This window comes from Thamnophis sirtalis, unplaced genomic scaffold (genome assembly GCF_051295495.1).
Source record: "Thamnophis sirtalis isolate CommonGarterSnake01/CBP01778 unplaced genomic scaffold, rThaSir2_p1.2 scaffold_14, whole genome shotgun sequence".
Classification (NCBI taxonomy): Eukaryota; Metazoa; Chordata; class Lepidosauria; order Squamata; family Natricidae; genus Thamnophis; species Thamnophis sirtalis.
This window is the reverse complement of record NW_028261394.1, coordinates 12,674,234-12,692,031: the sequence shown is the minus strand read 5'-3', so window position 1 is coordinate 12,692,031 and position 17,798 is coordinate 12,674,234. Positions and strand designations below refer to the sequence as shown.

General features: G+C 44.3%; 1 protein-coding gene across 1 annotated transcript; it reads left to right on the top strand.

The window, feature by feature from the left end:
- The first annotated feature begins 1,770 nt into the window (after nucleotides 1-1,770).
- On the top strand, nucleotides 1,771-16,740 carry NME4 (NME/NM23 nucleoside diphosphate kinase 4). Its single transcript, XM_087728522.1, has 5 exons — nucleotides 1,771-1,928; nucleotides 10,604-10,734; nucleotides 13,137-13,238; nucleotides 15,181-15,293; nucleotides 16,346-16,740. Exons 1-5 carry the CDS (start codon nucleotides 1,817-1,819, stop codon nucleotides 16,464-16,466), a joined length of 579 nt encoding a protein of 192 aa, XP_087584648.1. The 5' UTR covers nucleotides 1,771-1,816; the 3' UTR covers nucleotides 16,467-16,740.
- The last annotated feature ends 1,058 nt before the right edge of the window (nucleotides 16,741-17,798 follow it).

The following is a 17,798-nucleotide window of genomic DNA, read 5'->3' as shown; positions in this document are numbered from 1 at the left end:
CCCACAAAGGTAAGGCAGTTGATGGCTGTGAAAGTTGGACCATAAGGAAGGCTGAGCGCCAAAGAATGGAGGCCTTTGAACTCTGGTGCTGGAGAAGACTCCTGCGAGTCCCTTGGACTGCAAGGCCATCCAACCGGTCAGTCCTAGAGGAGATCAACCCTGGCCAGATCCTGAAGAGGAAACTCAAAGACTTTGTCCACCTAATGAGAAGGAAGGACTTCCACTATATACAAAATAAATATGGGACCAAGAAATTCCAGTTAGCCTATGCTTAAGATCAGGAATGATTTAAATTGTTTAAAGTTAGCTTAGCAAGAAGAAGCTAAGATCAATGTAGAGATGTTATTAATTTCTTTATTTATTTTTTCTCAATAGATTTTAGACTGTGTTTGTTAAAAATCTATACCATATACGGGTTCTGGGAAGTCGGGGGGGGGAGGAGGTTGGGGGGTCGGGGGGAGGATGGGGGGAGGGAGGGATAAGGCTAGACATGATGTGTTAGATCTCAATGCAATGTGACTTCACATGTATACTGTTTTTCCTTAATTTCTCTTTTAAAATAGGATAAGCCAAGTACATTAACATATAGTGGAAATACACCAAGGGGAGGAGGAGTAGGGAAGAAGAAAGATGGGTAGAGAGGGATGGGAGAGAGGGTGGGGGGGAAGGTGAAAAGGAAGGGGGGGAGCGGATCTGGAGAGAAGAGTGGTAGAGGGCGAGGGGAAGTAGGGTAGAGGGGGATGATGGAGGGAAGATAGAAAGTTGGAGGGTGGTGGAAGAAAGAGGTGTATGGAGAATAGAAGAGGTATATTGGGCTTTTATTTTCTGGGGCATTGTTGGCAAGAGGAATTGATGCAATTATTGTTTAATACTGTATGGTGTATACATGTGAGTGTATGAAAATGAAAATAAAATATACTAAACTCAAAAAAAAAAAGAGAAGGAAGGACTTCCTGGAGAAGAGCCTCATGCTGGGAACGATGGAGGGCAAAAGAAGAAGGGGACGGCAGAGAATGAGGTGGCTGGATGGAGTCACCGAAGCAGTCGTTAAATGGACTCCAAAGGATGGTAGAGGACAGGAAGGCCTGGAGGAACATTGTCCATGGGGTCGTGATGGGTTGGACACAACTTCACAACAAAATCTATGGATTATTTTATCCATGGAAGTTGAAGTCCACAAGCCTTAAAAGTTGCCAAGGTTGGAGACCCCTGATCTAGTCACTTTGTATAGACTAGTGAAAAAAAATTCTGGAAGATCTGGTGTTTTGTTTTATCTTTTCTTTTCTTTTCTTTGTGCAGCCCATGGTGTCACTGCTACTTGTATGGATTGTTTCTTGGGGGCACCCTTTGTTTTAAAGGGGGAGGGACAGGCCCCTAAAGGCCCCCTGCCGTTCTGCTTAATCCATGGCATCCAATTCTTCTGATGGAGAAAAGCCTTTTTTGCCTTCCCTGTTTTTAATGGCGATTTTCTTTTTGGATACCAACACGGGGACGGGGAGAAAAAGACCATCCCCCTGTCCTAGACTCCTTTCACATGGAAAGAAGTCGTTAAGCCGTGATTTGCTACGAACCCCGTGGGCTGGCTGAGCGCAAGAGCCGGCGGGAGCGCGCCTGGCTCCGGCTGCGCTCGGGAGGAGGAGGAGGGGTGGACGGACAGCTAGTCGGTCTCTTTAAGGAAAGCCCCCAGCCTTCCGCCCGGCCCTGGGGTGGAGCCAAGGGGGGCTGCTGCAGAAGCCGGAGCAGCGGCCCCTGAGGCTATAAACCCGGCCGGCCCCGCTCTTGCCCGGCTCGGCAGGGAGGCAGGCAGGCAGTAGGCATGGGGGTGCTGCAGCGCTGCCTGGCAGGGCGACATTGGTGCTTGGGGAGCTTCCAGCCGCTGGCCGCTGCGCCCTGCCTTCGCCTTCCCGGATCGCGGCTCTACGGGTCGGGTGAGTGAGTGAGTGAAGGGGGGAATCTCCGGATCGGTGGCGGGGGGGGGGCGATGGGGTCTTGCGAGGGCAAGGCAAGCTCTTGCCTCTTTCTCCAAAGGCTGCGCGCCCTGAGCGCAAAGGAGGCGGAAGACAGCGCTGCGCCCGAGGCAGATAGGCATCTCTGGGTGGGAGGAGGGGCGGCCGGTTGGGGCATCCCCTTGGAAGGAATCTTCCGCCGGGCACATCTGGCAGAGGTTCCTTCGGGGATGGCGGAGAGGGGGCAGTTTGGATGGGCTCGCGCGGTCTTTCGAGGCTTTTTGCTTTCCGAGCTCCCCACCCACCAGACAGAGCGAGGGTCTCCAAACTTGGCAACTTTTAAGACTTTGGGACTTCAACTCCCAGAATTCCCCAGCCAGCAAGTTTGGACACCCATGTTCCAGAGCAGGTGCAGGTGCGTTGGATATTGCTGAGGATAGGATAGAATTAGAATAAGGATTGGAATAAGGATTGGAATTAGAATAAGAATTAGAATTAGAATTAGGAATAGAATTAGGAATAGAATTAGGAATAGGAATAGAAACAAATAGGAATAGAATAGAATAGAATAGAATAGAATAGAATAGAATAGAATAGAATAGAATAGAATAGAATTCTTTATTGGCCAAGTGTGATTGGACACACAAGGAATTTGTCTTTGATGCATAAGCTCTCAATGTACATAAAGAAAAATAGAATACATTCATCAAGAATCATAAGATACAACATTTAGTGATAGTCATCGATTACTAATAAGCTATCAAATTATACTAGGAAACAAATAAAAACACACAAGGAATTTGTCTTTGATGCATAAGCTCTCAGTGTACATAAAGAAAAATAAAATACATTCATAAAGAATCATAAGATACAACACTTAGTGATAGTCATAGATTACTAATAAGCTATCCAATTATACTAGTAGGAAACAAATAAAAACAATATAAATTGAAAGATACAAGCAACATGGTTATAGTCATCAGTGAGAAAAAATAGATAATAGGAGGATGAGAAGAAGAATAGTAATGCAGTCTTAGTGAATATTTTGACAGTGTTGTGGGAATTAGTTGTTAAGCAGAGTGATGGCATTCGGGATAAAACTGTCCTTGTGTCTAGTTGTTCTGGTGTGCAATGCCCTATAGTGTCATTTTGAGAGTAGAAGTTGAAACAATTGATGTCCAGGAGGTGATCGCATCCTGGGATCTCATCCTGGGGACGGGACATACTCTTTTGTCCAAGTTGAAGGGCCTCCCAGGAGACAGGCCAGATTGAGCAAGGCTGATTGTGAAACTTGGGTATTCTGCAGCTCTGGCGCTGATGAACCTTCGTTTCAGATTCCAGGTTCTGCAATGGCAGCCCTGCGGACAGAGACACGGCACTTCGCCATCTGAAAAGGCTACCAAATTCAGGGTGGCATCAGCCTACCTGGATGGTCATCCCACAAGTCCAGTTGGTGCTTCCAAGCAAGGGGAGCCCTGCTGGCACAGCTGATTTTGCTGGTTGTGCTGTGAAGGCTGCCTCTGGGGTCTTTTGCCAAATATTCTGCCTTAGCTAGCAAAGCTAGGATCTCCTGGTGGTCTCCATATTTAAGCCTTAGCCAGCCTAACCAGCCTCTTCAACTTCAATCCAGAGGAGGATAATCGGAGGGGGGGGGAGAGAGAAATCAGAGGCACAAATCACACCAACTTCATTTATTTCTCACCCTCAGCAAGTTTAAGTGTGGACTTCAACTCCCAGAATTCCCCACCAGTACACACGCACCTTAGCTGAGGAATTCTGGAAGTTGAAGTCCATACAAGTTTGAAAAACACCAGTCTAATGAAAGATGTCCTCTTTTAATGGTCGTCTTGAGTTCTTTCTGTTTGCAATGCCGCAATTTATTTATTTTGGTTAAACTTACCATGTAAGTTTTCCCAAGGAAAATCCAGGAGCTTAACCCCCCAAGTTTGTTTAATCATAGCTTGTTGAGTAAGTTGCCTAGGGTTAGTGTGTTGTGGCCCGCCAGCGAACTGCAGAGCTGGTGGCAGACTCAGATAGTGAGGAGGTTGGAGAGGAAACTGGGCCAGTACTGGAGCCTGGGGAAGGCTCTGATGAGGGCTCTGTGTCGGAGGCAGAAAGGTGCCCAGAGCCGTATGCCAGTTATCAGCTGCCTTCAGAGTCAGACATCAGTGAGGCAGATGAACAGCTGGAGCCTGTTCCCAGTGTGTGCATGTGCACAGTTGCCAGACGAAAGGAACAGCTAAAGAACAGAGGTCGACTTGGGAGTGAGGCCACAGGTGGACGATGAATGGCCCCTCCCAGAGGAAATAAAAGAGGAGCAAAAGGGGAGTGGAGTTTGCAGGAGACAATTAGTTCGCTTCATTGATTCGTGACTTTCTGAGACTCCTTGCCAAGTTCTGCAGATATCAGCCAGGCAGCTCTCCAAGCCAGATAAGGTCTGTGACTGTAAATCCTCCCTTAAAATTTTTTGCTAGATATAAATGAACAGAATTCACAGGAAATGAATAAAAGGGTTTTTTTGTCAGGACAAGGAGTTTGCTTCATGCTCTTGGGAAGCCGCTCAGAACATAGTGTACACAATGAGCTGCAAGCTTTGGTTTACATGATACCATTAAGCTGCACGTTTCAACATAGCCTAACATGACATTAAACTTGGTCTTTTCCTCTTCCCAGCCTCGTCCTTTCCGGTTACGCTTCCCTGCTTTTCAAATAATATTCGGCGTCTGTCTTCTTTGCTTTCCAGACTTGTACACCATCGCCAGGATGTTAATACCATTGGGAAAAGGAGGGGCAAAAAAAAAAAGTTAGGAGCATAAAGCTTTATGCTTTTCGCTGCTTTTTTTTTCAAAGTCTTGGGAACTGACTACGCGATCAGTTCTCACTTCTTGTTTTTTTTTTATTGATGACTTCAAAATTGTTAGAGGGCATTGGTCAACCGCTTCAATTGTTTTTCCCTCTTTCCTGAGAATGGATTGAATTCACATTTTAATTTCAAAACATCCTAAAGAAGGAGAGCCCTTCTTTTAAAGAGAAACCCGTTCAAGTCCAACAAGTAATTTTCAGCAGTATTGGACCATGTCAGTTCTGTAGAATTAGACTGCGATGGTCCATCGTCTTGAATAATGCTATTGTAGCCTCTCTTCTTATGCCAACATTTAGAAGGTTTTACACTGGAGACCAGGAAAATAATCCCTTGAAATACAAAAGGTTGCCATATACTGCTCAGACAATAGCTGAATTCACTCCTTGAGTTAAGTCATCATGTAGAAGAGAAGAGAACAACAGAACAGAACAAAATAAATAAAGAATAGAATAGTATAGATAAGGAATAGGAATAGAATTCTTTATTGGCCAAGTGTGACTGGACACACAAGGAATTTGTCTTTGGTGTATGCGATCTCAGTGTACATAAAGAGAAATAAAATAGAATACATTCATCAAGAATAATAAGATACAACACTTAGTGATAGTCATAGGTTACTAATAAGCAATCAAATTATACTAGGAAACAAATAAAACAGTATAAAATTTAAAAATGCAAGCAACATGGTTATAGTCATAAGTGGGAAGAGATAGGTACTAGGAAGGAAGAGAAAAATAGTAATACAGTCTTAGTAGATAATTTGACAGTGTTGTGGGGATTAGTTGTTTAGCAGAGTGATGGCATTCGGGAAACAGCTGTTCTTGTGTCTAGTTGTCTTGGTGTGTAGTGCCCTATAACATCGTTTTAAGGGTAGAAGTTGAAACAATTTATGTCCAGGTTGTGAAGGGTCTGTAGATAGTGAGATAAGATTATAGCTGCATGAAACCTAGTGTTTCAACTATGCTTACATAAAATGAACCATACTTTTGTGCTGTGCATGTGTGAATGAATTCACATTAGTTAGAACTAGGGTATTGGACTAGTTCAATGTGAACTAGTCCAATGAGTGGTGCGGTGGCCTAGAGATGGAGCTCCCACCTCACAATCAGGAGACTATGAGTTCAGTCCTAGGTAGAGGCAGATGTTTCTCTCTCTGGGCACAATGAGAATATATCTGCTGAATAAAACTCCTCATTGGTGACAAGAAAGGCATCCGGCCAGTAAACACTCAGGCTCCATTCATTTGCCCAGATTCCACCCCACAAAGGGATTATGGGGTGAATAAAAGAAGATGAATGTGAACTTAGGAGTTGTTCTCAAGTTCTCACGCATAACCATCCGGATTCCTTTTAGATCAAATCAGTGCTGAATATTTACATTGGAGATCTTCTTTACCCAATCCAATTGCTCTCCCATTGAATTACGATCTTTTCTACAAGGAACAGCTAATTGGTTCTTTGTTCCTTAAGAGGCAATTTGGTCCTGCTAACTGAGCCCTAGATAAATAAGGCTTGAAGAAAGGTTGCAGTTGACTAAATGTCACTTCTTAAGATGGTGGCTTATATTGATGCCAGAGGTGGGTTCCTACCAGTTCGCACCTATTCGGTAGAACCAGTTCGTCAAATCTTCCGAACCAGTTAGAAGAGGTTCCACCAGTGGACCTGGAAAGCAGGCCACACTTACAGAAGAGGTTCCAAATTTTTTTGAAACCCACCACTGGAGGAGAGAGATACAGACAGACAGACAGACACAGAGAGAGAATCACAGAGAGAGACACAGAGGGAGGGAGGGAGAGAGAGGCAAAGAGCTACACATGCACACACACACAGACTCACAAAGAGAGAGAAAGAGAAAGAAAGGAAGAAAGAAAGAAAAAAAGAAAGAAAAAGTGTGAGAGAGAGATGAAAGAAAAAAAGAAAAAAGGGACAGAGAGACAAAAGGAAGGAAAGAGAGAGAGAGAGAGAACACATGGCCGGCAAGCCACTCCCATCAGGTCACATGGCCGGCAAGCCACTCCCACAAAGGAGGCCACACCCACAGAGTAGGTTCGAATTTTTTTTGAAACCCACCACTGATTGATGCTCATAAATGATCACTTTGGAGTGGTAAAACCAGGGCAAAAATTTTTCCAAGTTAAGCTTAACTCTGAGATTTAATGACCCCTTGTAATTTTCATGTCAAGATTACTGAAGTCGACGGCCATTAGCCATCTTTCCATAGAAGAGCTTCACGAATGGGAACTTTAAGGTCAACAAGAGAACATCTTACATCAGGGATGTCCAACCTTGGCAATTTTAAAACTTGTGGACTTCAACTCCCAAAATTTCCCCTGGCTGGGAAATTCTGGGAGTTGAAGTCCACAAGTCTTAAAGTTGCCAAGGTTAGACATCCCCGGCATGGTTGCAAAGATCTTCCCATTCATGAAAGCTCCTTGAGGTCCCTGGAAGATGAGCAAAAGAATGAATGTTTAGGGTTGTGCTTTGACATAACTGAATCCAACAAGGCTTGAGTAGATGTGGGGGAGATTGGAGAATCTTGTTATGGCTTCCACCTGTGATAAGATCAAACTTTGGTGAAGAACTTCAAAAGATACTTTGCTTATTTGGAAGACATCTGAGCCATGTGTTCTAAGGGTTCACTCAATTTCCACAGAGCCCTGGATTTTGGGTTGGTTCTTCCAGATTGAGAAGGACCAGGATGCTTCTAGGACAGCTGTCAGAGGAGGCAAGGAAGGAGAATAAAGGATAGTTTAGCCAAGTTTAGCCAACTCAAAAACACTGCTAAATTGGACCTAGTATCTCCTGATGAAACACGGATGGACTTCATAAACTGAAGCATCTTTGCTTCACTGTGACTCACTGAATAAAGGACACTTGGCCAGTTGTGTACAATATACAGTCACCGGCCACCAATTACAACTTCCTAGCCCTTGGGCTCACCCAGCACACACTCCTGAAGCCATGCAAATCACATCTGGCTTAGTTCACACATTCTGTTAAAACCCTTGTTTGTGTGAGAGTTTGTTGCAGAAATCACTTCCAGAAAGCACACACAAATAACTGATTCAGCATTAACTTCTTTATATACATAATAACACTTAATTAAATGTACAATAGCTGATTCTGCCAATGTGGCAGAAAGGAGAGATTCGTTTCCAGTTTCAATTCAGAGAGCAGACTAGATTAGTTCTCTTGCACAGACTCAGAGCTACATAGGTAAGCCACGCCCAGGCTCCAAGCCATCTGGCATGGCTCTCAGTCGCCAAATAGTTCCAATTGGCTGATCCAGTTGCCATGCCTATACATTGGCTGACCTTGTTACCCTGTCCTATTCCAGCCACTCCCCAATGGCTGACCTGTTGCTATGTCCTATTCCAGTTCATGAATATTCTGACAGTTTGGTTTTGTCTTGGGTCAATGATATGAAAGTAGTATAGCATTCAAAGATCTCCTACCTCTGAGTCTGGCGGGGGGGAAAAGCATATACACATTTTCTTTTTTCAATCGTGCAAGTCACCCAGAGCTGGGAAGGCTCTAAATCAAATCAAATAGCCCATGGGGGGGTCACCTTTCCAATTGGGTCTTGGGAATTCTAGCACAGGACACCCCAACATCCCACCTGCAATCTCGTGGACCAAATTCAACTTTTCTTTCTTACTGCTGTGCTCCCCTTTAAGGCAGTGTTTTTCAACCTTGGCGACTTTAAGTCCTGTGGACTTCAACTCCCAGAATCCCCCAGCCAGCACAGCTGGCTGGGGAATTCTGGGAGTTGAAGTCCACAGGACTTAAAGTCGCCAAGGTTGAAAAACACTGCTTTAAGGGACACTTTTTCCCAGAGTCTTTACCCTGGGCTGATCTGGAATAGTCGCTATAGAAACGGTCGTAACTCCCTAGAGAACGGCGCGCATGTGTGCGCACAAACACCTTGAATTGCAAAGCCTGGGTGGCCCCCTTGCTTGCAGAGACACACAATTTTCGCCTTGCCAGGCGTCTTTGCCAGCAACTGCCAAAGAACAAATTAATCACCGGGAATCAAGGTCGGTGTGTTTGGAGCACGCCCAGTCTACTTTTGCTGACCTCAAAGACTCAAGGGAGCAATAAACAGGGATCGTCTGGATGTGATGCCCAAGATTTCCAAAAGTGGGGGTGTGTGTGTTCCCAGCTTCTTGAGGTTCAGAGGTTGTGAGGCTGAGCCGATCTTGTCTTTAGGAAGAGAAGGAAATACGAGATCCCGAAGGGAGGGATGAGCAAGCCTGCTAAATTCCCACTGAATCGTATTGCTTCAATCAACGTTTCTCAATTTTTGGCAGGGTTAAAATGCGTGGGCTTCAACTCCGTGCTGTGCTGGCTGGGAATTCTGGGAGTTGAAGTCTACGCATCTTAAAGCTGCCAAGGTTGAGTAATGCTGGCTTTAATCTACCGTAGAACAGGTGTTCAAAGTTACAAAACAGCTCAGCTTCCAACTATCTATGAAGATTCTCCATTATCCAGGTCAAAGTTGCTTTTTCAAAAGGCAACTGGACTTTCTTGGTTTGTTTTTTTTCAAGACGTTTCGTTTCCCATCCAAGAAGCTTCTTTAGTTCTTCAGAACTGAAGAAGCTTCTTGGATGAGAAACGAAATGTCTTGAAGGAAAAACTAAGTCCAGTTGCCTTTTGAAATGGCACCATTGGGATCATCAACTTCCAAATCTCTTGCCGTTTTCCATGCAGGGGAGCCGCCTTGCCTTGGCCAAGAACACTGAGGTCTAGCATCTTGTTTACTGGCATAAGCATTGCGTTTCCATTTTTTTTTTTTTACAAAAGCAAATGCTTGCTAAATTAATGAGGCTGCCAGGAGCTGAAAAACAGCTGTGCCAGATCACTTCAAAGATTAATTCAGCCCTGTATTCCTGGAACCAAAACCTCCAGTCACTGGAAACAACTAAATATGATGAATTGATGAACTATAGATAATCCTTGACTTAGAGTCATTTGTTTAGCGACCGTTGGAAAGTGAAAAAATGGCTTATGACCGACCAGTCCTTGTGCTTATGACTGTTGCAGAATCCCCACAGATATGTGATTGCCGCTTGCGGCCTTCCCAGCCAGCTTCCGACACACAAAGGCAATAAAGGAAGCTGGATTCACTTAACAACTGTCTGGTTCACTTAACAACCACCTTGCTCGGCCACAGAAATTCTGGTCTCAATTGTGGTTGTAAGTCGAAGGTTATTTTTAACAGGGGTCTCCAACCCTTGGCAACTTTAAGCCTGGCGGACTTCAACTCCCAGAAATCCCTTTGCTGGCTGGGGAATTCTGGGAGTTGAAGTCCGCCAGGTTTAAAGTTGCTATGGTTGGAGACTCTTGATCTGTAATGAATGAATGAACTAGCAAATTGCAGGCAGGACTCGTGGCTTGGCCTTTCATAACTTCACATGTGTGAATCCCTTCACCAACCATGGGTTATGGCTTGGAATAGCAGATGAATCTAACCAATTGTGGCTGACTCTTTGAGCCGCAGTTAAATTTAATAACAATAATAATAAGCCATAGCTGTAATGACTAGAAACCTTCCACCGATTCATCAAAGTTTCTTCCTGAATCAGGCCCTTTGCTACCATCTTATAGCAGGGAGTTCCGCAGTTCAAATCCACTCCTTGCAAACAAAACAATAACAACAACCCTTCCCTTCTTTTTGTCACCTCTAAATCACCCAGAAATCAGGATGGTCTCCTCAGGTGGGGTTTCAGTGCCCCTTTCAGTATTAGGAGGAAGACTGTTTGGTGCTGATTTGCAGCCCTTCCTTTGCTTGGCAGGAGTAGCGGAGCTGCAGGAGCGCACGCTGATCGCAGTGAAACCGGACGGAGTCCAGAGGAGGCTGGTGGGAGACGTCATCAAACGTTTCGAGAAACGGGGATTTAAACTGGTGGGACTCAAGTTGCTTCAGGTAAGCATCGGGGAGAATGGAATAATATAGTATAGTATAGTATAGTATAGTATAGTATAGTATAGTATAGTATAGTATAGTATAGTATAGTATAGTATAGTGCAAAGCAGAGCAGAGAAGAGAAGAACAGAGAAGAACAGAGAAGAACAGAATACAGAAAGAAGGAAGGAGAACAGAACAGAACAGAATAGAATAGAGCAGAGCAGAATACGGAAAGAAGGAAGGAGAATAGAATAGAGCAGAACAGAACAGAATACAGAAAAAAGGAAGGAGAATAGAATAGAGCAGAGCAGAGCAGAGCAGAGCAGAATATGGAAAGAAGGAAGGAGAATAGAGCAGAACAGAACAGAACAGAGCAGAATACAGAAAGAAGGAAGGAGAATAGAACAGAGAAGAACAGAGAAGAGCAGAATATGGAAAGAAGGAAGGAGAACAGAACAGACTAGAATAGAGCAGAGCAGAGCAGAATACGGAAAGAAGGAAGGAGAATAGAATAGAGCAGAACAGAACAGAACAGAAAACGGAAAGAAGGAAGGAGAATAGAATAGAATAGAGCAGAGCAGAGCAGAATATGGAAAGAAGGAAGGAGAATAGAGCAGAGCAGAACAGAACAGAACAGAGCAGAATACAGAAAGAAGGAAGGAGAATAGAACAGAGAAGAACAGAAGAGCAGAATATGGAAAGAAGGAAGGAGAACAGAACAGAATAGAGCAGAGCAGAGCAGAGCAGAATATGGAAAGAAGGAAGGAGAATAGAATAGAGCAGAGCAGAACAGAACAGAATACGGAAAGAAGGAAGGAGAATAGAATAGAGCAGAACAGAACAGAACAGAACAGAATACGGAAAGAAGGAAGGAGAATAGAAAAGAGCAGAACAGAACAGAACAGAATACAGAAAGAAGGAAGGAGAATAGAATAGAGCAGAACAGAACAGAACAGAGCAGAATACGGAAAGAAGGAAGGAGAATATAGCAGAACAGAACAGAACAGAGCAGAGCAGAATACAGAAAGAAGGAAGGAGAATAGAACAGAGAAGAGCAGAGAAGAGCAGAATATGGAAAGAAGGAAGGAGAACAGAACAGAACAAAATATAATAGAATAGAAAAGAGCAGAGCAGAGCAGAATACGGAAAGAAGGAAGGAGAATAGAATAGAGCAGAACAGAACAGAATACAGAAAAAAGGAAGGAGAATAGAATAGAGCAGAACAGAACAGAGCAGAGCAGAGCAGAATACAGAAAGAAGGAAGGAGAATAGAATAGAATAGAGGAGAACAGAACAGAGGAGAATACGGAAAGAAGGAAGGAGGATAGAATAGAATAGAATAGAATAGAATAGAATAGAGCAGAACAACAGAACAGAATACGGAAAGAAGGAAGGAGAACAGAATAGAATAGAGCAGAGCAGAGCAGAACAGAACAGAACAGAGCAGAATACGAAAAGAAGGAAGGAGAATAGAATAGAGCAGAGCAGAATAGCCGCTGGTAAGTGTATCTGGCTTCTCCATTGACTTTGCTTATCCAAAGGTCGCAAATGCTGATCATGTGACCTCCGGGAACACTTCAGTCATCATTAATATCAGTCCGTTGCCAAGTGTCTGAATTTTGATCACATGTCTGTGGAGATGCTGGAACGGTCCTAAGTCTTAAAAATGTTCATCGGTCACTTTTCTCAGTGCTGTTGTCACTTCAGACAGTCATTAAACAAAGAGTTGTAAATCAAGGACTACCCATATTGTCTGTTGCCTTGAACTCCTGATGGAAAAGTGATACTGTACATCAGTCAACTCAGTAATCAAAACACGGTTTGGATTTTCAAGGCAAGCAACTTGTCAGTGTATATTGAGAGCTCATGATTGGACGAGCCAATCAATCGCTAGCCAATGAGGGCTGTTTGGAAACTGAAACAGTATTTGCTGTGTGAACAACAAGGAGACAGCAAAGAGCCTGGGCGGGGCTTAGCTCAACTGTTCTGTACTAAAGCTCTGAGTCTGTGCTCAGCTCTAAACTAGTCTGCTGCACTGAACTGAAACTGAAACTGTTCTTTCCTCTGTTTGTATTGGCTTCCACGTTGGAAGAATCAGGTTGTGGTATTGTATATTTACTTCATGTGTTATATTATATACAGTTAATGAATCCTGCTGAATCAGCTACCTGCGTGTGCTTTCTGGATATAGATTGCTGCTGCAAATTCTGATACAACTTTGTCTCTGTGTCCAACTGTAGTTCAGTTAACTTGGGAACTGGATGGTACAAAGCGGGTCAGCTTTTCTCAGAGGTACCTGAGGAATTGAACCAAGAAAAGGGTCCCCATTTCTGGACCGGATGCAGCCGGTCTGCTCCAGGAAAGGAAGCGTGATTGGAGTTCCTGCCCCGGGTTCACTATGGATGTTTCTTCCCTTGCAGGCCACCGAAGGGACCCTGGCTGAACATTACCATGAGCTGCGCCGGAAACCGTTTTACCATGATCTGCTTCAGTACATGACCTCTGGGCCCGTCGTTGCCATGGTAGAGTGATTTTCTATACTGGTCCTGTTGTTTTCCCTACTGGGGAGGGTTGGAATGTTCAGTTTCATTTCAGGAGTAAAGAGAGTCTCTCTCTCTCTCTCTCTCTCCCTCTCCCTCTCCCTCTCCCTCTCCCTCTCTCTCTCTCTCTCTCTCCCCCCCATACACACAAAACACAAACACAGCAATGGATGTATAGATAAATATATAGATAGATTAGATAGATTAGATAGATGGATGGATGGATGGATGGATGGATGGATGGGAGAGAGAGATGGGAGAGAGAGAGAGAAAGATGGATGGATGGATTAGATAGATGGATGGATGGATGGATGGATGGATTAGATGGTAGAGATGGATGGATGGATGGATGGATGGATGGATGGATGGATGGGAGAGAGAGATGGGAGAGAGAGAGAGAGAAAGAAAGATTGATGGATGGATTAGATAGATGGATGGGTGGATTAGATGGTAGAGAGAGATGGATGGATGGATGGATGGATGGATGGATGGATGGATTGATAGGTAGAGAGAGATGATAGAGATAGATAGGTAGGTAGATAGGTAGATAGGTAGATAGGTAGATAGATAGATAGATAGATAGATAGATAGATAGATAGATAGATAGATAGATAGATAGATAGATAATGGATGGACGTATTAGATAGATGGATGGATGGATTAGATAGATGGATGGATGGATAGGTAGAGAGAGATGAGAGAGAGAGAGAGAGAGAGAGAGAGAGATGGATGGACGGATTAGATGGATGGATGGATTAGATGGATGGATAGATGGTAGAGAGAGATGGTAGCGATAGATAGATAGATAGATGGATGGATGGATTAGATAGATGGATGGATAAATGGTAAAGAGAGATAGTAGAGATGGATGGATGGATGGATTAGATAGATGGATGGATGGATAGGTGGAAATGATATAGCTAGATAGATACCATAGGTATAGAGATAGATAGATAAGAGAGCAGAGAGAGACAGATACATAATAGATTGATAGATAGATCATAGATAGAAAGAGCTATGATGGCACAGTGGTTAGAATGCAGTATTGCAAGCTAATTCTGCCAACTGCCAGGAGTTTCATCCTGACCAGTTCAAGGTTGACTCAGCCTTCCATCCTTCCGAGGTGGGTAAAATGAGGAGCCAGATTGTTGGGGGCAAATAGGCTGATTCTGTAAACCACTTATAGGGGGATATAAAGCACTGCGAAGTGGTATAGAAGTCTAAGTGTTATTGCTTTTGTTATTGCTATTGCTAGATAGACAGAGACAGACAGATGATAACTAGATGATAGATCTAGACAGACAGACAGACAGAGCCCTTGCACACACAAAATGTATGTATGTATGTATGTACTGTATGTATGTATATGTTTTAAGGTTAATAATAATAAGAAATAATGCAAACTAAATTAGAACAGAGAAATTAAAAAGAAAGACAGAGATTTGTGATATGTGACTTCACAATAGTTATTGACCTGGATCGCTTAGATTACAAGCCAACTACAAGCCAAGCCATGATACAGTATCATGGTGTTTGTATTAAATTAAAGACATCCAAAGAGTGGTTGCATTCTCACAACCAGATGTTCTCAGACACTAGGCAAGTGGAACTGGGCAGATTTTGGCTCAGTGTACAGTGGAAACAGGGCCCTTGTCTGAGCACTACAAGATTCTAGATCATCAGGTGTGGATTATTTGACCCACACATGTTGTGTGAATTCAGCCATTGTCAACCTAGGTTTGCCTGTGGTGTGAACGCAGAGCCCATTGGAGTGGGTGATTGTAATAAAGTTAAGGAAGGAACTACGGCCATCAACAGAATAGATTACACAGATTGTGCAGCTTAAATTCAATCCAATTCTCTTTCTCTTTCTGATTTTTGTCAAATGACACAGCTTTGCCCTTTTTCCTCCTACACCCCGTAGGTGTGGGAAGGTTACAACGTTGTCAAGACTTCCAGGGCCATGGTGGGAGAGACTAACCCAGCTGAAGCCAAACCAGGCACCGTACGGGGTGATTTCAGCGTCCACGTTAGCAGGTACAAGATAACTGATGATCAAGAGCCCAGGGTATCTGATTAGGGACTTCTTTGTTCAGATAAAAGACAGTTTGGTATCATGGTTAAGGCACCAAGCTAGAAACTAGGGAACTGTGAGTTCTAGTCTCATCTTAGAGGAAAGCCAGCTGGGTGACTGTGGGCCAAACACCAGGAGACAATGAGTTCTAGCTCCACCTTAGGCATGAAACCTGGCTGGATGACTTTGGACCAATCACCAGCAGATGGGGAGTTGTAGTGCTTCCTTTGGCATGAAAGCTGGCTGGGTAACTTTGGGTCAATCACCAGGAGATGGGGAGTTCTAGTGCTTCCTTTGGCATGAAAACTGGCTGGGTAACTTTGGGTCAGTCACCAGGAGATGGGGAGTTCTAGTGCTGCCTTAGGCATGAAAGCTGGCTGGGTGACTTTGGGTCAATTATCAGGGGACTGTGAGTTCTAGTGCTGCCCTAGGCATGAAAGCTGGCTGGGTGACTTTGGGCCAATCACCAGGAGATGGGGAGTTCTAGTGCTTCCTTTGACATGAAAGCTGGCTGGATAACTTTGGAGCAATCACCGGGAGTTGGGGAGTTCTAGTGCTGCCTTAGGCATGAAAGCTTGCTAGGTAACTTTGGGTCAATCACCAGGAGATGGGGAGTTCTAGTCCTGCCTTAGGCATGAAAGCCAACTGAGTGACTTTGGACCAATCACCAGGAGACATTGAGTTCTAGCTCCACCTTAGGCATGAAATCGGGCTGGATGACTTTGGGCCAGTCACCAGGAGATGGTGATTTCTAGTCCCACAAGGCACAAAGCCAGCTGGGTCACCTTGAGCCAGTCACTCCCTCTCAGCCCTAGGAAGGAGACAATGGCAAACCACTTCTGAAAAACCTTGCCAAGAAAACCTCACGGATGTATCCAGGTAGGATTCTTGGCGTCCCATCTCAGTCTCCCATCCAACTTCTGACCTGGTCCCATCCTTCTTAGCTTTTGGAGGACAGACATGATTACGGCCTCCCCAAACTGAATGTTTTGTGACCCCTTTTTCTTACATACAGGAACGTCGTCCATGCCAGCGACTCGGTGGAGACAGCGCAGAGAGAAATAAGTCTTTGGTTTCACAGCAACGAGCTGATCGACTGGGATTGTTGTGATTACAAGGTCATGTATGAACCATGATGTGTGGCCTCTCCCATTTCCGGACATGGGATCTACTACCTCGGCTCACTTGTTGCCTTTCTGGAAGATCAGGTGTTTTTCAGCCTGTGCATCACAGGTTTAAATCTCGGTGGCCTTGAGAGGAGGCGAATCACGCGCTAAGACTTTGCCCAGGGCAGAAGACTGTGCCAGGCCTCTCCCCAAATGCCCATTTTGCCAGCTGTCCAGGACCATGCTGTTATTTTCAGAATACAGTTCTTAACAGGATACTCATTAAAAAAAGAAGTCGATTTTATTTTGGGGTTATTTCTAACATCGTGTTGGGAAGGTCTCATTTTGTCTTCATCTGCAGCCTGCAGGTGTTGCAACACAACCCCACACAACATTTCATTTCCTCTGCCATCATTGTGAGTGGATCCGTCTGGACTGCCAGGATAAGAAAATTTAATTTTTTCCCCCAGGGATGAAATTCAGCAGGTTCTGACAGGTTCTGGAGAACTGGTAGCGGAAATTTTGAGTAATTCGGAGAACTGGATAATAATGCCACTTCTGGGCTGCCCCCAGAGTGTGGAGGGAATGGGGATTTTGCAGTATCCTTCCTCTGGCATGCCCACCAAGCCATGCCCACATAATTGGTAGTGAAACAAATTGAATTTCACCACTGGTTTTTTCCTTAATTATTCACCCTATCTCTAAGAGAAGGGGGCTCCAGGAGAGAGGCATGTATCACAGGGATATTTATTAAGATGCAGAAAGTATTTGAATGGCTGTTTTTAGTTCAAAAGAATACTTTATCTGCAATCTTTCCCACACTTCTTTCTTTCCTTACTTCCCTTTCCCTTCATCTCTTCTTCCTTCCCTTCCTTTCCCTTCCATCTCTTTTTCCTTTCCTTTCCCTTCCTTCCCTTTCCCTTCCTTTCCTTCTTTCCTTCCCTTCCTTTCCCCTCCATCTCTTTTTCCTTTTCTTTCCCCCCTTCCCTTCATCTCTTCTTCCTTTCCTTTCCCTCCCTTCCCTTCATCTCTTCTTCCTTTCCTTTCCCTCCCTTCCCTTCATCTCTTCTTCCTTTCCTTCCCTTCCTTTCCTTCTTTTCCTTCCCTTCCCTTTCCATCCCTTCATCTCTTCTTCCTTTCCTTCCTTTCCTTTCCCCTCCCTTCATCTCTTTTTCCTTTCCTTTCCTTCCCTTCTTTTCCTTCCCTTCCCTTTCCCTCCCTTCATCTCTTCTTCCTTTCCTTTCCCTCCCTTCGCTTCATCTCTTCTTCTTTTCCCTCCCTTCCCCTCCCTTCATCTTTTTCCTTTCCTTTCCCCCCGTCCCTTCATCTCTTCTTCCTTCCCTTCCCCTCCCTTCATCTCTT